This window comes from Euprymna scolopes, chromosome 8 (genome assembly GCF_053919585.1).
Source record: "Euprymna scolopes isolate OS-2025 chromosome 8, ASM5391958v1, whole genome shotgun sequence".
In the NCBI taxonomy this organism is placed as follows: domain Eukaryota; kingdom Metazoa; phylum Mollusca; class Cephalopoda; order Sepiida; family Sepiolidae; genus Euprymna; species Euprymna scolopes.
In genome coordinates this window covers 113,731,889-113,757,673 of record NC_136489.1, presented here as the reverse complement: position 1 = coordinate 113,757,673, position 25,785 = coordinate 113,731,889, and the positions used below count along the sequence as shown (strand labels likewise).

Genomic DNA, 25,785 nt, shown 5'->3' with positions numbered 1-25,785 from the left:
TATGTGGGGAGTTGGGCAGCAAGATGTCAGTTCACGTTACACTTGAACTTTTGCATGTCAGCACAGTTGGGGAAGCAGGAAACCGGAAGGGAATTCCAAAGTCTAGCGGTTCTGGGGAAGAAACTACTGGAGTAGAAGGCTCTTTCACATCTAGGGATCTCAACTGTGAAGTGGTGGGATTTTGCTGCATGTCGGGTTTGTCGGGAGTATTTACGTCAAGGGGGTACAAGTGCTTGCAGTTCGTTGGTTTGTTATTCTGATTGTATTCAATTAAGATCAGAGTTTTGAACAAGCTTTATATTCACTACAGATCGGTAACCTCAATCTCCAACAGGTACATACATAGCCCATTACACAATTCAAGTCATAACCTTTCCAACGAGCCATCATTTGTTAAATTCTGATCAATAGTCGCTGAGATTTGAAACTTATAAAATTACCAAAAAAAGGTTGTGTGTGTATATATATATATATATATATATATATGTATATATATATATATATATATATATATATATATATAAAGGGGTTTAGAACAGTAGCCTAAAGAGCAGAGTGTATTTTAATGTGATAGTAAAATTACTAATTTAATTAAAATACAAGAAAAGAACAGTGCTCGTTGTAATTCAGATATATAATAAGTCGATAGGCAAATATCCTAGAGCTACTTTAATATTTAGTAATGTGATTGATAATTTAAAATTCAAATTAGAATTAAAAATCATAAGGAACAACAATATATATATAATTCTTAACTTTTATTAAAAACATATTATTATAACCTTATATTTAAACCAAATTCAGATTTATAATTTTATTCTATTTTTTATTCTCAACCCATATTACTTTGCTTATCAACATTAATAAGTAACAATTTTCCTTTTTATTTTAATTTTTTCCAGATACATCTGCCTTACTTAAAAATTGCTAGGTTTATTTATGGTGTCTTTTACATATAATAGAAAGCACCCAATACTTTTGCTGATGAGACTTTGTTTAAAAAAAACATATGTCAAAATTATTGTCCGTGGCTTAATGTCTATCGCAATAAAAACATTGTTTCCGAAACGATCGTACAAATTATTGACTTTGTGGTTCTTCCTTCTTATTAAACAGATTTTTAATTTTTAATTCTAATTTGAATTTTAAACTATCAATCACATTACTATATATAATAAAATACGTATTAGATACATTTGAAGCCAAAACAACACATTATTATGAAAATAAATAGATATTATTTTATTTGAAATTGATGAATATATTTCGAAGTTAAACTTCATCCTCAGTATTTTTATTTATTTTTTTTTTTTGCCATGTTGTTGTTGAAGGCCACTAATATATATGTTGGGTAGGCAAAAAATAAATTAAAAGAAAGGCAACAAGTGTGCATGTTGGTTGGTTGTTTTTGTTTTAAGGCATATCAACCCTTTTCGGGTTATTTAATGCCGAATCCAAAGATTTTGAAGAAAAAATTTTTAATAGAATATATTTGTTGTTTTCAAGTCGGTTTCTATTTAACCCATAGTTGGAACCCTAACAGGTACTACCACTCCGGGTCAGAGTGGACCTGGGAGCAAAGGTAATTAAAGGGTGGCTCCACACTCCCCAAAGCCCGCAAGCTGGGGCCTCACCACTGGATATAGTTTAGGGTCATATACAGGACCGCATGTAGGTAGGAGACACAAAGTCATTCTTTAATTAAATAAATTTCATCTATCTCCCCTACCCACTTCAAGAATGTCTTAACCTTTATGACTAAATTAATATTTTCAGTTTTCAGAGAGAACTATTGTAAGAGAGATAAGAAAAGTAAAGCAAGACGAGAGAGAGTAGAGGAAAAAAAACAGGAAAAGAGAAAGGAAGATGAATCAAGAATAAAGAAGCAAGAGACAGAAACATAAAATCCAGCTAAACAGCGATTAAAAAAAGACAGGGAAGTAAGAACGTACAGATTTGGCAGAAATAAACTTTTTCTTAATTTAAACATGAAATTGGTAACAGCTGGACAGTAGTATCAGCATCAGCATGGAAAAATTACCATTGGGGGCGTAGGACTTCTGCTTAGCCCTCGAGCATTGAAATCATTGAACAGTGCTGAGAAGATAACACAAAGGATAATTCTTGCTACCTTCAGTGGTAATCCTGCTACTACTGTTATTTGTTGCTACAGCCCTACCAACGTCAGTGACAAGCAAGAGATCCTGAATTTCTACGATGAACTGTCAGCAATAGTGCGCTCAATCCCCAAACATAATTTATTGGTTATCGGGGGTGACATGAATGCAGATATAGGACGGGAAGACAACAAGCATAAGTTCTCTTTCCATGATGGAACAAGCCGAAATGGAGAGTATTTATTAACTTTTCTCCTTGAAAACAACCTACAATGCATGAATACCCGTTTTCAGAAAATACCCGGTAAGCTCTGGACCCATCAATCCCCAAATGGAGACAAGGCACAACTGGACTATCTTTTTATGAATAAGAAGTGGATCAATAGCTGTCATAACTGTAAAGCTTATAGTAGTTTCTATGGTGTGTCTACTGATCATAGGATTGTAACCTCCAAGTTGAAGTTAAGCCTACGAGCGAACAAAACTAAAAAATCATCTAGACAGCCCTACAACTAGTCAACGTTGTCACGCGACAATCAGATCAAACAGAGATTCAGCTTCGAACTGCAAAACAGATTTGATGCTTTACAAGCACAAGAGCAGGAACCAACTGCTAATACCACCTATGAAAACTTTGTTAGATCGCACCAAGAAACAGCAAAGAAGTGTATACCTCTGAAGCTCAAGGTAAAGCAAAAAGTACCGTGGGAAAATGACAAAATAATATTAAAACGAGAAAAGTTAAAAAACATAATCAAAAAGCAACATAAATACCCCACTCGACAGAATACAAAATTAAGGAAGCAGGCGCTTCAAAAGCTTAGTATGATGTACCTATCGAAACAACAGAAGTATGTTCAAGAACAAATAGATCGAATCCAGAATGCAGCAGATAACAAACAATCCTATCTGGCTTGGCAAGTAGTAAATGAGATATCTGGGCGCAAACGACCTGCCAAAGCTAAGTTAAAGGCAAACACTCTGGAAAATGCACGTTCGAAATGGAAAGCACATTTTGAAAAGCTACTCGGAAACAAACCAGAAGTGACAGACCAACCAATTCAGCCGATTGTTGTACAGGAACTCGATATTGAGAAGGGTGATTTTGCAATGGAGGAACTTCTAAATGTACTAAAGAAAACCAAGAATCGTAAAGCTGCTGGCTTAGATAACATACCTCCTGAAGTATGGAAGACAGGTGGTTTCAATGACATACTTCTTAATTCATGCAATTCTGTATATAATCAAAAAATTATTAATATATGGAGGGAAGGATGCATACTTCCCTTCCCCAAGAAGGGTGACCTAAGCATACCAAGCAACTACAGAGGAATAACACTTACTCCAATTGCAGCAAAAATCTACAATGCCATGCTTCTCAACCGTATCCAACCAAAGATCGAAGAAGTATTCAGGAAGAACCAAAATGGATTTAGAAAGAATCGCTCTACTACTAGTCAAATACTTACTGTTAGGAGACTGACTGAAGGAGTCAAAGCAAAAAACATTGAGGCAGTCATGATCTTTGTAGATTTCTCCAAAGCATTCGACTCCGTACATAGAGGAAAAATGGCCAGCATATTAAAAGCATATGGCATTCCAAATGAAGTCATTAATGCTATCATGATGCTATATGAGCACACTCAAGCAATGGTCAGGTCTCCAGATGGGGACACTGAATTTTTCGACATCCGCACCGGGGTTCTACAAGGAGATACTCTTGCCCCTTTTCTTTTCATTGTCTGTCTTAACTTTATACTTCGCACCTCTGTTGATATACACAACACGCTAGGCTTCACACTAAATGAATCCAGAAACAGACGTCATCAATCAGCACACATAACTGATGCAGATTATGCAGACGATATTGCTTTGTTCGCGAACAACACTGCTGATGTACAAACACTGTTACACAAGCTAGAAAAGTACGCAAATGACATTGGTCTCCACACAAATGCGGATAAGACAAAGTTTATGACTTTAAATGTGAAGGGAGAGATCAGGGCTTTGGTTGGATCAACACTGAAAGAAATCGCTGAGTTTACGTATCTGGGCAGCAACATAGTTTCCACAAAGAGAGATATCGGAATTCACATTTCAAAAGCATGGACCGCATTGGATGGGCTACATTCAGTATGGACTTTGGGACTGGCTGACAAACTGAAAAGGCAGTTCTTCAGGGCAGTGGTAGAGTCTGTCCTTGTTTAAGGTGCTACAACCTGGACACTCACCAAAAGATTGGAAAGAAAACTAGACAGCATATACACCCGTATGCTAAGAACAATATTAAATATATCTTGGCAAAATCATCCCACGAAGCAGCAACTTTATGGCATGATGTATTGCTATGGACTCCACAACCCGGACGCGCAAGGACAACCTAGATCCACGTACATCCAACAAATAGCACACGACGCCAACTGTGAACCTGAAGATCTGTGGCAACTGATGGAAGACAGGAAACTCTGGAGAGGAAGAGTCACATTGGTCCGGGCAAGGAGCCCGTCATGATGATGATGATTACTTTAAAAAAAAAAAAAAAGGGTGAAGAACCCACATCTCCGAGCTTTTCATTTTAATTTTATTTTCCGACCTAACATATCAGGTAGTTATTTATTTTCCATTTTAAAACGTCTTTTTAATAGTTACATTAAAATATGAACTCCACTAAATATACAAAAAAAAATATTTCTGATGTCAGAGTATAAAATGTAATTATTTTTCTTGGAATTTTCCACAGGATCTGCTCGCATTTGATAATATTTTTTATCTGGAAAACAAAGAGTAATGACCCCATACCTTTAATATTTGTACAGATTAAGTATATGACTTTGGATTACTGATTAAAAACTAAATATAATAAATACTGAGCAGTTGCTCTTATAAATATCGGCTGTCATCCAGCAAATCTCTGCTCTTTAATTGAAAGACACATAATTATCAATCTGTCTTTCAATCAAAGAAAATTAAAAATGGCTGACCTATTATTACACATATGCCAACTCCGGCGCATGCCATGGTGACAAGCAGTCAAAAAGAAATAATATATGCTTACTCAAAAAAAAAAAACAAAAAAAATTCAAGGAGAATTTTAAGATTAATTCTAATCTACAATATAGCAATGAAATTATCTATTTTTAGCACTGACTACATATTGTCTGATCATAGGATTGTATATAAAAAGGGGGGGGGGGTAACAAGTCATACAAGATGAGTAGTTATTTTCTTTGATTTTATTGTTCCTTATGAGTTTTAGTAGCTATGGCTCATATGGTTTTTGTTAACTTTAATAATCAAAATAAAAATTAATGTTTCTTGAATTCAATAACTGGTTATCAATATAAATTCAGAATTATCATTGAAATAAGTTTATTGTGTATTAAGCTAAAATTCCTTTTTCTATACTGCTATTCTGTCCAAATCTATATCTTTAAAAGTGTGTGTGTGTGTGTGTGGACACTTCTCAACCTATATGCTCGACAAATTTTCTATCTATAGATTTGAAATTTTGCATACAGGATATTCAGATATCTGAAAAACTTTTTAATCAGTTTTCATCCAGAAAAAAAGGGATGGTAAGGGGTCAAAATTGAAAAATTGGCACATGGTGGGGAGGGGGGGTGATCAGATTTTTACCTGTGAGTCAACTGTTTCACAAATGCACACACGTGAATCGTTTACATGGCAGATTGCTTATGTTAAGAATAAGTACGTTTGAAAACACTTTGTAAAGAACGTGTCAAGATGACCTAATAGTTATCGTACTTGACTCACTGTCTTTAGGTTTTCGCTTCAATCTCAGCTCAGGTATCATTTTTTTTTTTTTATTTACAAGAAGTGAACTGTTTAGAAAAAACATAATACTCGCATGCACAGATTTCGATTTCTTCCAGTTTTTTTTTTTTTTTTTTTTTACTTCATTTTTAAAGGAATTTAATATTACGCTTAATACCTATGGTATTTCTGTTTATAATAAATAAACATTTAGGATTAATTTACCTATATTTATGCATATTTTGCAAACAGGCGACGCTGGGCGGCCTGCTAGTCTATATATCTATAAAAGTGAACGTGTCTGTCTGTCTGTCTGTCTGTCTGTGTACATTTCCCTACGCAATAACTCTTTCAATTTTTAGTCTATAGACTCGAAATTTGAAATACCGGGTACTGAGATTTGGGAAAATCGATGTGACGGGTGTCAGCCAGAAATTTGCCTGTTAAGGGGTCAAATTTCAACCATTTGACCTTTAAGAACTCTACCAAACTCCTCCGACAATTTTGGGTCTAGACACTTGAAATTTTAGATATAGGTTCCTTGAACCTGGATCTAACTTAATAAAGTGATTTGAGCCCGAAACTATAAATTTTAAGGGGTCATAATAGGGGTCAAATTAAAAAAAAATTTACTCTTTTTTTTTTTTGCTCAGCATACACCTCCAAACACCCGGGCAACGCCGGGCTGAAATGCTAGTTATCTATAAAATAGAGTTAAATTTTCAGCATTTTTATTAACTATTATAGCTTTAGAACCAAAAGTTTTAAATGCTAATAATTTTACTGCTAGCCATTAGACCATTTTCCGATGCATGTTTCCAGAAAATATGCCTTTGCTTTGTTCCCTTCCAAAATTTCTTTTTGTCTTTTCTTTCCCCCCCCCCCCCACCCCGGTAAGCTGCTTCTCTCTATATGATGATTTACAAGAAGTCAATCTCTCAAAACACCAATGTTTGTTGTTAATGAGATTATGTTTGACTAAACACTGTTGGCGTTTCATCTTTAATACTATCATTTTTCTGTCATCTACTACACATTTAAACCTAAATAATGACTGCCAGGCTGTCTGATTTCTATACAGAATGCTTTCTTCTACATTCGAAGTTTATTGATCAATACATTTGCTTGGTCATAGCAAAGTGTACTTTGCTTCCTAATCCTATTTTCGTGTTTTTTCCCCCCTTTTAACAAATTATTGAATAACTCCCGTCTGTCACATTTTTTTCATTGTTTTAAGCATAAAAAAAAAAATGCCTTTTATTAAACTCAACACAAACCTTTTGTCTGAATTGGCAATTATCCCAATGATTGATGCATTTTAGGTCAGGAAACCAGTATCTTCAGACAGCCTGATCTGATAGAGGAACAGTAACTGAACTGAGAAGTGGTTGATGGAGAAAAATAATATTAATTTTGTGGGGTTTGTGTATTCATACCATTCAACTATAAGCAGCAAGTAATTTGACAGTTCAATGTCGAGGCTCAGAAAAGAAATGGGAAAAGGGAGAAAAAAGAAAAAAAAGAAAAAAAAGAGAAACAGAAAAATGAAAAGGGTGAAAAAGGAAAATAAGTGTTAAAAAGAAAGACAAACAGGTGAAAAAAAAAAGGAAAACGGGCGAAAAAAAAAAGGAAAACAGGTGAAAAAACAAAAGGAAAACGGGAAAAAAAAAAAAAAAAAGAAACCGGGCAAGAAAAAAGAAGGAAAACGGGCGAGAAATAAAGGAAAACGAGCGAAAAAAAAAAAAAAGGAAAACAGGTGAAAAAAAAAAAAAAAACGGGTGAAAAATAAAAAGAAAATGGGCAAGAAAAAAAGGAAAACGGGTGAAAAAATAAAAAGAAAACGGGCGAGAAAAAAAAAAGGAAAAAGGTTGAAAAGAATGGAAAAGGTTGAAAAGAAAGGAAAAAGGTTGAAAAGAAAGGAAAAAGGTTGAAAAGAAAGGAAAAAGGGCGAAACAAGGAAAAAGGGTTGAAAAAGGAAAAAGAGGTGAAAAAAAGAAAAAGGGGTGAAAAAAGGTTGAAAAAGGGTGAAAATAGGTTCAGAAATGGTGAAAAAAAGAAAAAAGTGAAAGAAAAAAAGAAAATGAAAAAAAGGAAAAATGAAGAGTCAAATAAAAATGTTTTGCTTACCTCCAGAAGCAATATAAAACCCACTTGGTGAATATTGAGCCACACTAACATTCACCGAATGTTCTGTGTAAATATCACATTTAGAAGGGTTCTAGAAAAAGAGACAAAACTGAGTTATTGCATTTTTAAGACTTATACAATGTAATTTACTAAACAAAGATTTCATGGGTAAAAGAACATGCACAAGGAAATAGAAATATACGATTCTACAATGCCAACAGAAATTCAATATTTTACCAAAATACAAAGGATCACGAAAAAAACAAAAAACATTTATCGTCAAGGATGCGAGTACCATATAGAAATGTTGATTTAATTTGAATAAAATAAAGTACGCATCTAGTGCGCTTGAAAGCCAAATCACAACGTAATATTAGGAAAATAAACAAATATTTTACTTGTTTGAAATTTAGAACATAAATATATTCCGATTGGCAAACCGATGAGACTAAAGGAAATGAAGACCACCATGATTCCTGCACTGAGGAAGAAGTAAAGATCACCTCTGCCACTAATAGCCTGAAACTAGAGGAAGCTAAACAAAAGGAACTTCAGAGCTGTGTTAAAAATAAAGTCTATGTTCAAGTACCGGATCAAGGACAACCAAAAATATCCACCAGATGGATTTACACAAGCAAAAATTCCAATAACCAACAAACATTCAAAGCCAGACTCGTTGCTCGAGGTTTTTAGGATAAAGATGCTGAAAATCTAAGAAATGATTCTCCTACATGCTCCAAAGAAGGTTTATGCATAGCATTAGCTATAATGGCATCCAACCATTGGGCATGTAAATCCATGGATATCAAAACAGCATTTCTGCAAAGCAAGAAGTTGGACCGACTGGTTTATCTGAATCCTCCCAAAGAAGCTAATGTACCCCAACGCTATATTTGGAAACTCTCCAAATGTGCATATGGCTTGACCGATGCCTCTAGGTCCTGGTATCTCACACTCAGGGAGGAATTGATGAAGTCAGGAGCTATAGCTTCAAAATATGATCAGGCTATATTTACATGGCATTTCGAAAACAAATTGCAAGGTATAATTGCTACACATGTGGATGATTTTTGCTTTGCAGGGTCAGATTTTTCATAGAAAAGTTATTGGCAAAATCCGTCAAGTATTTGCAGTTAAATCTGAAGAAATTGCATTAGACATCAAACAGAATGGGGAAAATATTAAACTCAAACAGAATGAGTAAAGAAATTGAAAAATATCCCAGTGGAAACTGGCAGGAATATTAACGACAAAATATCCACAGCGGTAATTTCTGAAATCAGGCAAGTTATCGGCCAACTTAATTGGCTGGCTACCCAGACTAGACCTGATCTCAGCTACAATGTCAGTGCATTAAGTTACATCTTCAAACAAAGCAATGTGGAATGTATAAAACATGCCAATAGAGTAGTAAAGAAAGCCAAGAAAGAAAAATCCCAGGTAGATATTCCTGACTTAGGAGATCTCAATCATCTCAAGATTGTTGCCTACAGTGATGCCTTATTCACCAACCTGACAGACGGAGAATCTCAAGGTGGTTACATAATCTTTTCAGTTGGCAATAACCACAAATATACACCAATAACCTGGAAGTCCAAGCGCATTAGAAGAGTGGTCAAAAGCACACTGGCTGCTGAAACCCTAGCCATGGTTGACATGTCGGAGGCCTGTCTATTTTATAGGAAACTACTATTAGAAATACTGCAATTAAAGGATGAATCCAAAAATATAAAAATAATCTGCAAAACAGACAATTCCTGTCACTTTGACTCCGTGAATTCATCCACACAAATACTAGATAAAAGGCTTCATATTGAGATGGCTATTTTGAGAGAAATGCTGGAAAGAAAAGAAATAGAGTTCTCTTGGATACCTAGCAATAGACAGGTAGCTGACTGCTTAACCAAGAAGGGAGTCCCTTCATTTAAGATACTTGAGTTCGCATCTGAACCCAAAGAAACTGATATTTAACATTTTTTTTTTCTTTCTTTTTCAGTGGTCATCTAAAAGATAAGAAAAGGGGGGAAGTATTGTTAACTTTACCCAGTTGTGTCCCTTGAACACTCTCCACAACAGAGAGATAACTTCCGTACCGGAAACAGTGTAAAAAGGACTTTCGAAATATATAGCGCGAGCGGTACGCACGTGTTAAATAAATGCTCTTCGACCTTACTCCAGTTGTCCGTGTTTATTTGCTTTTACATCGTACATTAGTGAATACATTTACATAGTTAATTCAAGGCTACCAAAACACATTCTTTACAATGAACTGTTCAAAGGATAAAGACCTGCAGGAGGACAGCAGAAACAGTTCAAGGACAATCTGAAGGTCTTCCTCAAACAGTTCAGTTTGTATTGTAACTCATGGGAAAAACTAATGTCTTTTAGATGTTCCATCAAGACAGATATTCCTGGCGTGACGCAACTCACAAAGAGGCTACAATTGTTGAATCCGCACACAATGAAGAATGCAAGAGAAAACATGACATAAGAAAAGACAGCGCAATCAACATCTGACACAGAATTATCCCACCGGTGTCCAACACATGGGAAATACTTCAGAGCTCGAATTGGTTTAACAAGCCATCTTTGAACCCACAAGACAATTGCATGATCACGGACATCTTCGCAAGCGATGGACAAACATTATCATCATGTGTATCTCTCATTTTCTTCTTTATTTACGTCATCAACTTACATCTTACACTAATGCTGCTGCTACTATAACTTCAACCTTTTCCTTTATGTCATTCATTTACGTCCTTTTGCACTGCTCATACTACCACTTCCTTAATTCCTCTCCTTCGACCACTTCTTAGTTCAGTCGTCATTCCGCTATCTACCAGATCAGGCTGTCTGAAGATACTAGCTTATTGACCTAAAATGCACCAAACATTGATGTTATTGTTTTTTTATTTTCCTTTGCCTTTGCGAAACTCAATCATGCTCACAAAGTCATAAGCAAAAGCAACAATTTTCCACGAGATAGACATCTAAAGATATAAAGAACTTGAAGCATAAAAGCATTTTCCCAAAATGACTGGATTCGGTATTGAATAACCCGAAAAGGGTTGATATGCTGTAGAACAACATAACTCCTATATAAAACATTTAATAGATTCTCGCCATCCTCAAATAAATGGTCAGCATGAACCAGACAACCTCTACCACAAAGGACCCGAATATCTATAAATATATATATATATATATATATATATATATATATCAGAGGGGGTAGAGAAGTTCAGTTGTTTTCTTTTTATGGAAATTACTCAAGACAAAGCATGAAGCAACTTGATATAAGAGTGAACAAGAATGAAAGCACATTAACTTGAAATACAGTACTAAGACATTATCTTCCAAAAACAAGAACATAAAGCTTGCAATCTCGTGAATCTTCTGCAATTTTGCCATCATTTTCACTTTTGCCAACCAGGCCATTAGATCTCCTCCTCCACTGAAAGTTTTCAGCATGTCACTGTTCAACATCTTCTCCATTATTTTGGTCTACAAACAAGTAGTTAACCGAAATAGCTTGTGGTAAGAAAAAAAAAAAAAAAAAAAAAACAAGAGGTAATGATGCCACACTTCCAACTCTACATTTTGCTATCAAGAACCTTCCAACTGCAAAACAACAGACAGCTGGCACAACTCGCCACTTCAATAGAGAACTTTGTATGGGTATGTGATATCCTTAAAGATGAGATGCCTATTGACCTAAGTCTTAAAAAAAACAAACTTGAAGGTAGAACGAAAACAGTGAGCAGGAAGAGGGTTCCACAACCTTGTAGTCCTTAAAAGAAGCTACTGGTTTAGGAAACTGTATTATAATTATGTATTAAAACAGCGAATCGATGAAGACCTCTAAACTAACGAGTCAAACGAGCTGGAACAAAGGAAGCAGGGAATAGATCAGACAATTCCGAGGAACACATGCCATATTAGTATTTGTAGAAAAGACTTAGACTAGCAACATCACGTTTGTGAGAGAGGTTGCAGGAAAAAATAAAATGTAGGGTCAATCAAATTACGTTTCTGCAATTTATCAAGACACTTTAAATGGGACACAGATTCACCAGCCCAAATATAACAACAGTAGTCCATACATGGTCTTTATAGTAGATTTGTAGAAATAGAGAACAGCCTCGGGTGTGAGAAGGTGTTTAGGACAATAGAGAATAGATTTTAGAAGTAGAACTAGCAATGGATTTAATATATGGACTGTAAGAAAACTTTGATGAGAAAAAAAACAAGAATTAGAGTCAATTTCTCGTCAAGAGCAGAGCCATCCATAAGAATCTCAGGAAGAAAAAGGACACACCTGCAATTGAAAGACAATAGCTGAGAACAGGATTAAACAAAACAAGCCATTTTGTACCCCAATCCATAATAGAACCCAAATCAACTACTAGATCAACTTCATATTTCAACTGATCTGACAAATTATTTAATAATTGGAATCCTTTGAGATGAGTAACTTGTATATTTATTTATTTGAGGACTGTTATCCTCATCTTTATAGTTGTTTCACAACATTTCGGTCAACTATTCCTCTGGCCTTTGTCAGGTAATTAACCACAATGGGATACGAATGCTGAGTCTTTTATCTGTATCCTATGGCGCAGTGGATAGAGATGTTGAATCTCCATGGTTTCAGGTGAGCATTATCTGAAGATAGTGGTTTTAATCCTACTCAAAGCCGGCCAGAGGATTAGTTGGCCAACAACTATAAAAAGCAGAATTTACTGAGGATACAGTTAAGAGACTCGGCATTCCTATCCCGTCGCGGTTAACCACCTGACAAAGGCTACAGGAATAGTTGACTAAAACATCATGAAACAACTTTGAAGATGAGGATAACAGTCCACAAATAAATAAATGATTTGAGAAAGATGGACGGGAAACAATATCAGAATAGATGGTGGTGTCATCAGCATAAACGTTCATTTTCTGAATAATATTCTCTTGAAGGTCATTTATATAAAGACCTAGAATAGATCCCTGCAGAACAGCGGCATCGATAGGAAAAGAAAATGTAGATACTCGATCAAGAGTTACTCGCAAGCTTCGATCAGAAAGAAATCTAGATAGATTTGTAGAGATAGAGAATAGCTTAGGTTTTCAATTGTTCTCAAGAACAACCTATCTGATTGCATTTGGTCTGACTTTTGTTTGGATTGGATCAAGCTAAAAATTCTTATTTGCAAGTCTCTTGTTCAGTAGAAGAAATAAAAGGTACTTATGCAGTTTACTGAACATGCTATTTTTATTTTTTTTATGGGATTTTCAAGCTAAACTGAATATTTACGATACCCCTTGTTTATTACATTGTTAGGTGAAAGTATAAAATACTTAAAAAATGCCTTTCCCCTGTCCAACCGATTTCTAAATACAGTAGAACCCCAGGATACGGTGACCCCGGGATACAATTTTTTCAGGTTACGATGTGGAATACAATGTTTTTCCAGCCCCCAGTTACGGTATTTGCCACCCTTTATGATGTTATTTATGTTATTTGATTATATACATGTGTATTATATACTGTATTGTATTTTGTTACTAATTTTGAATATGTATTGTATAAAATTTTGCTTAGGCCCCGCTATACAGCAATTTCACCTTACAATCCAAACCCCAAAACGGATTAATGCCGTATCCCGGGGTTCTATTGCAATAATATTAATTCAGCACAGTTTGTATTCTGCATAAGTAATTGAATTATCATTGTAGCCGTAAAAAAATAAAAAATAAAACTTTGTGACTTGTTATAAACTGGAGTTGTAATTTTGTTTGGCGTAAGATTCGTTAGCACACAATTAACATTGCAACCAATGTTTGAATCAAGCAATGAATCTGAACTAGCACAATAAGCGGATGATGACAACCTGTGCATGGAATGCACACAGACGCACATTCACAGTTATAACAATTAAAAATATAAAAAGTTAAAAAATTTTTGTGTATTAATTGTTCTACAGACTGTTATCCTCATCTTCAGAGTTGCGGTTGTTTCACCCCGTTTCGGCCAACTCATCCTCTGCCTTTCTTCATGTGGTTAGCCGTGATGGGATAGGAATGCTGGGTATTGTAAGTGTATCCCCAGTAATTACTGCCTTCCATAGTTGTTGTTGTTGTCTCACTCCATCACATGAAAGGTAGAAATTACTGGAAATGCAGTTACAAGACTTAGCATTCCTATCCCGTCGTGATTAACCACCTAATGAAGGCCAGAGGATGGTGAAAAAACAACAACAAGTATAAAGATGAAGATAAGAGTTCGCAAAAAAAAAAAAAAAAAAAATGAATACACAAATTATGGAACCTCTTCTCAAAGGATTCCATAAAATAAAAAATATAGTTTAAAATGTTGTCCATATAAACTAATAGAAGCACACAAAACAAACTGAAAACAAAATAATTGATCTTTTGGATTAGAATTTATCTCTGACAAATTCTATTTTAGCAATAACTTGAATGCTTGTACTTTTTCTTCTAGAATCCAGTTAATTTTTTTTTTTTCTTGGCATATTTTCTCATTTGTATTATTATTCATCGGACTACCTACTGTTCTCATCTTGAGTGTGATTTTCACAACGTTTCGGTCGATGTAACCTCCGACCTTTTCAGGTGTATCTTGTCGAACTCGGGGAGTGTTTCTGTCGAACATGGCTGATGGAACAAGAGCACGCTACCCCTGTGAAGTAAATAAAGGGTTCCGCTCGAAATTCCATCCAAATTCCCAAGTTCGACAGAAACATTCCTGAGTTCGACAAGATACACCTGAAGAACGTCGGAGGTTACATCGACCGAAACGTTGTGAAAATCACACTCAAGATGAGAACAGTAGTCCGATAAATAATAATACAAATGTCATATTTGGGCTAGTGCATCTGCTATTAGACTCTCGCTCATAGACAAGGTTCAAAAGAGAGTCGCCAACCTGATAGGTCCTGAACTGTCATCTAAGCTTCAACCTTTGTCCCATCGACGAAATGTTGCATCACTATCTGTTCTACAAGTATTTTAATGGTGAATGCTCTGACGAACTGCAAGTACTTGTACCCCCTCAACGTAAATACTCCTGACAAACTCGACAAGCAGCTAAATCCCACCCCTACACAGTAGAGATCCCTAGGTGTAAGAGGGCTTTCGCTTTCTACTCAAGTAGTTTCTTCCCCACAACTGCTAGACTTTGGAATTCCCTTCCGGGTCCCCGTTTCCCCAACTGTACTGACATGTAGAAGTTCAAGTGTAACGTGAACAGACATCTTGCTGCCCAACTCCCTACGTATTTTTTTTTTTATAATTCTTATTCATGAACACGGTTGCTCCTATAATTACTGAAATGATAAAGATCTTCCCAAAATTCCAGTTTCTTTTTCATGTCATACATAAGACTTTGGTGTTTCGTTATCTTCTCACTCTGTCATGTTTAAGCCAGCATCATTAGGGACATTGACTTCAATGAGGTTTGCTACTTTCTCCTTGTTGTTCCGTATCATTATGCCAGGTTTAACAACTCTGTTTCATAGCTATAGGAATTGCATAGTCATACTAGTCATAGTGGATGGTGTATGACTTATTCCCAACTGTTGTTTCTGATAAACATGCTGCTGCATTCGATATTCAACTTTTTACAGATGGACCAGTGGAGATATTTATTTACACTTTTGTGTTGCAGTGTATAGTAGCCATTCCTCAGCAGAACCTTATAACTGGAGGTCAGGTGGTTCACACTCTACATTTTTTTTTTCTTATTCTATTTTAGCTGGAGATGGACATTGTGGGGATTGATAAAAATTGACTGCGGACTGGAAGATGCGGGACTTCCGGTGGAAAAAGGAAGTTTGGTTTTTGGCGCGTTTTTTGCTGGGGTTTTGAAGAAGAAGAAAAAAAAAGGATGGTTGATTTTCCACGCGGCCGGAGGAGCCCCGAAAAGGTTATGAAAGTCAAAAACGACGTACTGGCCCCATGTTATGGCCCGAACGCCTTGAATGACTAAACACTGCGTTCACAAAAACCAGAAAAGGAAGACACCGAAGTAAATTCAAACCAACTTTGTTCCCACCTAAACCGATAAGTATAACCCAATGAACATTTTTTCTGTTGATTTTCTCACACACATTTCACGAACATTCTCTTCTGCCACAAAACGAACCTTCTCTATATACCTCCCAAATAGCAAATAAAGTTGCCTTTTTTTATTCACTCTTAAAATGTTTTTTTTATTTATTTCTATGGAGTCAGAGAGTTAGACACAAACCTGATAAACCTCTATAGCCCATAACCTGTATCAGAAAACACGCTATGATATACGTATGTCTGTACGTGATGTTGCCAAGCTAATCAAAAACCTTGATTCCAGTAAAGCAACTGGCCCTGACGGTATTCCAATTATAGTACTCAAAAAGCTTCAACCTGAACTAGCGCCCATACTTACAAAACTGTTTAAACGTTGTCTTAAGGAGAATAGTTTCCCATCTCCCTGGAAAATTTCATCAGTATGCCCTGTATTTAAGAATTCAGGTGATCGCTCATCCCCCTCTCAGTACAGGCCAATAAGTCTCCTGTGCGTCATGAGTAAGTTGCTGGAATCTGTGTTAAATACAGAAGTAATCAACCATCTCAACAAAAATAACCTTCTTAGTGACATGGTTTCCGTTCTGCTAGATCTACAGCAGATGTGCTTACAGTTATATCTCATAGGATTAGCAAATCTCTTGACGGAGGCAAACTTTCTAGGGCAATTGCTCTTGACATATCTAAGGCTTTTGATAGGGTATGACATAAAGGTTTACTTCATAAGATCTCTAGCTATGGTATAGCTGGATATGTCTTCTCAATTATTAAATCATTTCTTTCTGATAGGTTCATAAGAGTAGTAGTTGAGGGGCAAAAATCAGAAGCTCACAGTATTAATGCCGGTGTCCCTCAGGGGTCGATCCTGGGCCCAACTCTTTTCCTGATCTACATTAATGATCTTCCAAATCACATCCTTACATCATTTGTAGACATCTATGCTGACGACACTACCATTTATGGTAGCATAGCACATCTAAGACAGTAAACGACCAAGTTCTCTCTAATTCTCTCTCCTCTGATCTTGAGCACGTAGTACAATGGGGTAAGGAGTGGCTGGTTACTTTTAATGCATCTAAAACCAAGCTTCTCTCTTTACATCATCAACATTCTGATCCACATCTGGCATCAATTGAAATGAATGGCTCTCGTCTTCAGGAGGCCTCAAGTTTTGACAAGCTTCTTGGCTTGACCATTACTCCTGATCTTAAATGGAACACGTACATCAAATCTGTTGCCAAGGCCGCTGGAAAAATGGTGGGATCTTTCTATCGATCCGGTAGATATCTCACTGCTGATGCTATTCTCTATCTATATAAGAGCCAGGTACGTCCAAGGATGGAATACTGTTGCCACATCTGGGCAGGAGCTGCTAGAAAGGACTTGGCCTACCTTGATAGGGTTCAAAATAGACTTCGTAGCCTCGTAGGAGATGTCCTTTTCTCTTCCTTGCAACCTCTATTTCACAGAAGAGATGTTGCGAGTTTGTCTCTGATGTATCGTTATTTTCATGGAAAGTGTTCGACTGAGCTTCAATCTATGGTTCCCCCTCGCCAAACTTTCACAAGAAACACTCGTCTAGCTGTAAACACTATCAATAATTCCCCCCACTCTTTATCTGTGCCTAAACCTAAACGTAGATTCCATGAACAAAGCTTCTTTCTTAGAACTGCACGCCTGTGGAATTGTCTTCCGTTTTCCTGCTTCCCGGCTGACCACAATATGGTTGTCTTCAAGTCTAACGTAAATAAGTTCTTGATGAGCCGTTCCATATAAGTTATCAAATTTACCAAATTTTCATTACTAATGATTACTATATTGTCCAATTTCTACTGTACACTCTTTAACCCTTATCCTTGAGTGGCCTCTTGGCCTTGATAATGTGGTGATGCCTATGTAAAAAAAAAAAAAAACATCCTACTGAATGCCAGACATTTACACACTCCTTCATACATTCTAATCGAAAGATCGTTTTAATATTCTAACCGTCCCTTCAAGTACAACTGTTTGTATCCGTCTTGCACTTTGTTAACCAGATATATTTTCCAGGTACTTTTTTTTATTTTAATTCTTTTTCAGGAGTTTGGTTCATTTCTATAATTATTGGAATGATGGAGATCTTCCTAAGATTCCAATCTCTTTTTATGTTGTATATAAAACCTTACTATTTCGGTTATTATTTCTAGGATTTAAAGTGTGCCACTACTGGCACAAGAACCATAGGTTGGCCACTCCTAATATTATCTTTCTTTATCAAACAAAACCCATAGCTACAGATAGATATATTTGCTTAGATGAGCAAAGATAGTGTTTTCTGGGTATTAGCATAAAGATAAATCCAACAACGACATGCATTTCTCTGTCAATTACTCTCACACACCTCCCCCCCATCCCCACCTTGTCATCCCTTGCTAGAATCTTCCCTCCTTACAGTTTACCCTCTGACCTGTTCTTGAAACTCGGCAACCAAGCCAAATAAGGAGTGCCACTCATGTAGAGGCTGCTGTTGTTAATGTAATCATCAGATAAAAATGGGACAAAAAAAAAAAGTTCTACTTTGTACTTCACGGACAATGACTAAATTAAAGCAATTACTTACACATTTCAAAACTTTTAGTAGAAATTTACAAGTGACACATTTTTTTTTTTTTTTTTATCTATTAGATTAACCCATAAGTTCTGTCCGGATTTTAATTTTCTGAGAAAATGAGAATGTATAAATCTAAATTAAGCACTATTTTCTAATTTTAATTTGGAAATTTACAAAAACGAATGTCACATATTTTTTTTTTATCAAATGCTTTAATCATTTATTTTTTATTTATTTTTTTTAATTAGTTTCTTCCCTTGCTACTGATTGCTAGACCTTGGAATTCTCTCTCTATTTCCTGCTTCCCTGCCTGTATTAATCTTCAGAAGTTTAAATGTAATGTCTCGCTGCTCAACTCTCCACAGTGCCCTGTTAGACAGACATGGCATTCCGTACATATATTATTCTTTAATTGGAATTCATTTTTGAGATGAACATTATATATATTAATTTATTTTTATTTCGGACTATTATTCTCATCTTTATTAGTTGTTGTTTTTCATCTTTATTAGTTGTTGTTTTTCACGTTTCGGCCAATTATTCCTCTGGCCTTCGTTAGGTGGTAACTGCGACGGATAGGAACTTCGAATCTCCTAACTGCATTCTCAGCAATCACTGCCATCCGTAGTTGTTGTCGTCTCACCACGTTTTTGGCCACGTAAACCTCTGGCACGCTTTGGGTAGGATTGGCGCAGTTGATAGAGACGTTGAATCTCTACGATTCCAGATGAAAACAACAACTAATAAAGATGAGAATAATAGTCCGAAATAGAAATAAATTAATATGGCATTCCGTGTTCGGAAAGTTTCTTATAATTAATAAATGAAAAGAGCCCTTGTAGAATTGAACGTAGCAATTCATTTTTGGCCACATTCTACTAGAGAGTGGAGGTCATTTTCTAACGATAAAGCTATTAACTTGGATACATGCATGGTCGATTTGCCCATACGTCAAGAATAGAGCATAATATCATTAGCAAATATACACATCTCGGATGTGATTTTATCAGAGAGGTTATTGATAAAAGGTCACGAATAATAAGAGTCAAAATATCCGCCTTTGGAACACACCCACTTTAAAGTCCACCAATCACTTCTTCCCTAACGTCCAACATTAGAGAATCTGATCATCACCCTTTTTTATGTTGAAGATATTTTTTCTTTATTCCATTTTCACCCCGGACAAGGCACAGTGCCACTTTGATGTAGGGCGGCTACTATCGGGGACGTAAGTTGCAGGGATACTATGTAGGGAGTTGAGCGGCGAGATATCTGTTCACATTATACTTGAACTTCTGAATGCCAGTACAGTTGGGAAAGCAGGAACCCAGAAGGGAGTTCTAAAGTCTAGCAGTTCTGGGGAAGAAACTATTAGAGTAGAAGGCTTTCTTACATCTAGGGATCTCCACTCTGTAGGGGTGGAATTTTGCTTCTTGACAGGTTTGTCAAGGGGGTACAAGGGCTTGTAGCTCATCAGAGCATTCACCATTAAAATACTTGTACAACAGGCAGAAAAAAAAAAAGAAAAAAATGACACCCCTAAAGCAGGTGGACCAAAGTGCTATAGTAAAAGAGAAATGCTCAACTGAGTTAGCCGCAAACTCTATAACAAATGTTTTACCAAATCTTGCTTCTCTGATGGCTGGAAAATTGCCTCTTTGATACCAGCTTTTAAAACTACCGGTTAATGAATTAACCTGAATAAATATGGCCCCCATAAGTCTCCTCTTATTCTTCGCTAAAATTTTTTAATTATTAATCAATCTAGCGATAGTCCACCATCTCGAATATGCTAAACTTCTGACCAAAGGTATGAATTTAGACAATCTCGTTCTACCGTAAATATCCTAAATGTCATCTCTGAATGCATATGCAATATATTAGATAAGGTATGTAACGCTAGGGCAGTAGAACTTTATATATCCACTAGCAGGGGTACCCGGCATTGCCGAGTGTTTGGAGGTGTATGTTGATTGGTTGTTGTTTTTGTTTTACGGCATATCAACCTTTTTCAGGTTATTTAATGCCGAATCTAGTTATTTGGAGGAACGATTTTTAATGGGGTATATTTGTTTTTTTAAGTCGGATTCTATTTAACCCATAGTTGGGACCCTAACAGGTACTACCACTCCGGGTCAGAGTGGACCTGGGAGCAATGGCAATTAAAGGGTGGCTCCACACTCCCCAAGGCCCGCAAGCTGGGGCCTCACCATCGAATATAGTTTTAGGTCATATCCAGGATCGGTGCATGTTGAGCACAAAAAAAAAGTGTTAGACAGGCAGGCTCGAACCTGTGATGCGAAGGCGGAAAAGAAAGTGGAAGAAAACCTGGCATCTTACCACTACGCTATAATGGCACAGGAAGTGAAAAGCGGTCAAATTAACTGATGTCAATCCATAACTTGCTAAGTGAATGAGTTCACGCAGGCGCAAAAATGAACGTTGGCTGAAGGCCAGTTCAGCTTTCCACCGTTTCATTTATTTGTTTCCCCACGATGTTGGGGAAACGAAGCTCCCCAGAAAAGAAGGAACTCTCAAATGATTAGCAATTGTTTGATATGAATGGTTTTCTCCACATTAATCAAAGCTAATTGCTTTCAAGATGTCTCAGTCATGAAGACCAGGCGAGACAATTTCCATTAGTTTAGCTTTATTTATACGAAAAAGACCAACAAACACACGAAAGAACGGAATAAAGGGAATTTTATAAAAGTTGATCGAAATAAATGTAGAGATGACGTCCATTCGCAAATCATAGATATTATCATCTAGGAAGTATAAGGAAAGTTCTATAAAAAAAAAAAAAAAAAAAAAAAAAAAAGTAACATGATCGAGACCCCCACCCCACCCCCCCGAAAAAAGCCTTTCTTAGACATACAAAACAGTGCACACCACTTTTGCCTTTCATATATATAGATGGAATTCCTCATCACCTTAAAAAAAAAAAGAATCATGTTGTTCTCAATAGGCGTACATTCAACCAATAGCAACTTGCAATGTGTCTCTGTCTCCTTCACTTTTATGTGGTACAAGAAGGCTTTGTCTGCTCACTATTGATTCGCAAAGTTCGCTACTTAAAACATTATAAAGATGCCTTCAATAATTTCCCAGACTTTTTCGTACAGGCATTTAAAATTGTCATAGAGTCTTGAAAATTCATGCTATTGCTATACATCTTATGAGATGACTGACCAATTTTTATGACTGCAGATTTGAATAAACAGCTTTAGCAAGAATTGGAATACACCCTACTAAAGCCTGATTGTCACAGCTGGTGGATTTCAAAAATGCTATCTGGACATGAGAACACTTTAGAAGAATGATATACAATAAAATTCTGTTTTTAATTTGGAAAAAATGCCACGGAAACATATGGAATACTTCAGACTGCTTTTAGACCATCTTGCATGAATCAAGCATAAGTTTTTGAATGACATAAGATCAAGGAAGGCAGGGAATTTGTGAGGGATGATGAGAGATGTGGGAAGAGTAAGGAAGTCAGAAGACCAGAGTTCATTAGCCGAATAAATAATTTCATGGATAAGGATTGTCGTGCGTCTATAGAGACAATAAGTCAACAGTTTGATGTCAGTGTACTGAAAATGCGGAAGATTTGCAAAAAGTTTGTCTCAAGAGTGCTCAAAGAAGGTCAGAAAATAGATGGCATGATAGCAGAGAGATGGTCAAGCTAATCAATTTAGATCCTGCAGTTCTTCATGCTCTGGCGATCTGCTATGACCAAGAGACAGAATTCCCAGTAGAAGCATATTGGTCCTCCATGACCCAAGAAGCCCAGACAGAGCAAATCCACCCAGAAACTTATGGTCCGCTTTTTTTGAAAGCAAGGGTATGATCTACATGCACTGAGTTCCTACTGGACAGACAGTCAACAAAGAATATTATATTCACGTTTTAAGGGAGTTCAAGAAGAGATTCCCTCTGAAAGAGCCAGCACTCTTCAAATTGGGTCGCTGGCATTTCCAGCAGGACATTGCACTAGTCCACAACTCCATCCTTGTCACAGACTATTTGACCAAGATGGGTATCAAGGCAGTTCCTCACCCTCCCTATAGTCCAGACCTTGCTCCTTGTGACTTTTGGCTATTCTCTAAGCTCAAGGAAAACCTTAGAGGCTGTCGTTATGAGACAATTGAAACGACGAAAGAAACTGTGATGAGGGCCATTAACACAGTCACACCGTAAGACATCCGTGGGGTCTTCCAGAAGTTATTGGAATGTACAACAAGGCCATTGCAGCTTGAGGAGATTATTCGAAGGCGACTAGAGTTTGTATGTGTGTACTATCAATAAAAGTGACCCGAAAAAAAAAAGTCTGGAAACTTATTTAAAGCCCTTCATATATATATATATATATATATATATATATATATATATATATATAGAGAGAGAGAGAGAGAGAGAGAGAGAGAGAGGGAAATGTTATTTGTCTTTGTTTGGCAATACTTTTTGAATGAATTCAATTATATATACAAAAGTGGATTTTTACCTAAATGCGAGTTGGGAATAATTTTCTTTAACCAATTTTGGTACCCCCAAATGGGGAGCGGCATATGTATTATTTTCAAAATATAATTGTCCAATGATACGTGTTTCGTCATCTGCGACTCATCAGAGCGGTTGAATCTAGCGAGAATCGAAATCAGGACCCATATATTCTCAACTCACATTTAGGTATGAATGCACTTTCGTATAAATAATTGAATTCATTCAAAAAGTATCGCAAAACAAAAACAAATAACATCTCCATAAAAAGACGCGATACATTCAGTCGTGCTAGAGAGCCTAGTGGTAAGGGGTTACGCTTCTTACCATGAGGCTCTGATTTCGAATCTCACTAGATTCAACCACTCTGAGGAGTCGTAGATGACGAAACAAGTGTCAGTGGATAATTATATATATATATATATATATATATATATATATAATAAACATTTCATTTATAACTTTGTTGTAAGAAATCAATTTGCCTTTTGATCTATTTAGAAATAGATGACAGTTGGTTGAAAATCAAGTCAGTTTCTCTGAAAAAAGGGACATTTAAAGACAAATGCTAAATATTTCTAAAGGAAATAAAACCGTATTTGAAAATAGAATATTTCTTATATTAAAACCCAAACAAATGTGGAATTAAAAAAACTAATTAAATCAAATTAAAAATAGCAAATAACAGTCAATAAAACATCCTTTCGCGGAACCTATATGCAAATTAATTAACATTACAACTGATATCGCATATACATAAGCAGTATATAAAAAAGATGCTGCACCAATTAAGTATAACTGAATTAACGCGAGATGGCACAAGCACCTTATCCTTATCTGTGGCCTACTGGGGGATGCCCTTTTCTCTTCTCTGCAGCCTCTTTCCCACAAAAGAGACGTTGCGAGCCTGTCTCTGCTTTATCATTATTTTCATAGCAAGTGCTCATTTGAGCTTTCATCTATGGTAGTCCCTTGCCAAACTTTCACGAAAAACACTTGTCTATCTGAAACCACTATCAATAATTTCACCCACTCTTTATCTGTGCCTTAACCTAAACGTAGATTCCATGAACAAGGCTGCTTTCTTAGAATTGCATGCCTATGGAACTCTCATCCGTTTTCCTGCTATCCAGCTGACCACAATATGGTCGTCTTCAAGCCCAACATGAATAAGTTCTTGATGAGCCATCCCCTTAAGTAATCCAATTTACCAAATTTCCACTAACGATTACTACGATATTGTCCCATTGATTACTGTGCACTCATTAACCCTTATCCTCAAGTAACCTCTGGGCCTTGATAAGTAATGATTCTTTTTTTTTTTTTTTTTTTTAAAAAAGGAAAAAATCAATTTGCCTTTTCATTTGCTATTTAGAAATAGATGACAGTTTGTGAAAAAAGGGACATTTGAACACAAATGTCTCTCCAGGAGATACAATATTTCAAAATAGAATATTTCTTATATTAAAATCTAAACAAACATTTAAAAAAATAAATAAATAAAAAATAACAGTTAGTTAATAAAACATCCTTTCGCAGAACCTATATGCAAATTAGTTAGCATTACAACTGATATAGCATATACATAAGTATAACTAAATTAACCCGAGATGAGGCGATGTTTTGACTTTACCATTAGTACAAGAAATGGATCCACGTTTCACATTTATTTAGATTATGGATTGGATGTAGGTATTCAATTCTCAAGCTGGTTATGGAAAAAGTACTCTAATATTTATTTGCTTACGATCAACATAAACCAAATTAGTACATGGAAGAAGATTGGTTTCATATATCAACCCTTTTGGGGTTATTTGAAATTCCTTATTATTTAACATTACTATTTCGCATTGTCATTTTGGTAAAAGTTCTTTATATTTTAAAAATATTTATTCGTGGTGTTTGAGGAAGTTGGAAGAAAATTACTTCTTTTTTTTTTTTTTTTTATTCTTCTACATGTCAGTACAGTTAGGGAAGCAGGAACCTGGAATGGAATTCCAGAGTCTAGCGGTTCTGGGGAAGAAACTACTGGAGTAGAAAGATCTTTTACATCTAGGGATCTCTACTGTTGTTACAGAGAGAGAGAGAGAGAGAGAGAGAGAGAGAGAGAGAGAGAGAGAGAGAGGTGAGTAAACGTGGAGGTAGACACGTTTACCAGAACCAAAGGTCAGCTGACCAAATTACGTATGTGTGACGTGGTTGGCTAGATCTGAGAGATTTGATTTGAGCTTTGAAGAAGACGGACGTTTTTCCGTGGTCTCCCCCTCTTAACTGGGGAGGTGGGAGACTAATGCTGACGTGTGTGAAGAAGAGCCCACACAAGCGATTTCACTTCCACTTCTGCAGAACCTCTGGGGAAAGTGAAATAAAAAACTATAAAACCATTTCATCGTCTTGGAGTGATAAATCTTCGTCAAACAGGTATCAAGTCTCCCTCCAGGATGAGAAATTTCCAGATTGTTCGTTTTGAAGAAGCAGAGGTAGGTTCAGAAATTACATGTCACACACACGATTCCCTTTATGATAATCAAACACACAACCATTTATATTAGAAACAATCACACGGAATCTTTGATGTTATATAGTGTATACACC

General features: G+C 36.2%; 1 protein-coding gene across 1 annotated transcript in view; it reads right to left on the bottom strand.

Annotated features, from left to right (window-relative positions):
- The window catches only part of LOC145283716 (actin-interacting protein 1-like), a 153,371-nt gene that overhangs the window by 57,001 nt on the left and 70,585 nt on the right, over positions 1-25,785 (bottom strand). The window contains exon 3 of the mRNA XM_080132752.1: positions 8,019-8,109. Coding sequence (XP_079988878.1) covers positions 8,019-8,109 — 91 coding nt within the window. The remainder of the gene's footprint in view (positions 1-8,018; positions 8,110-25,785) is intronic.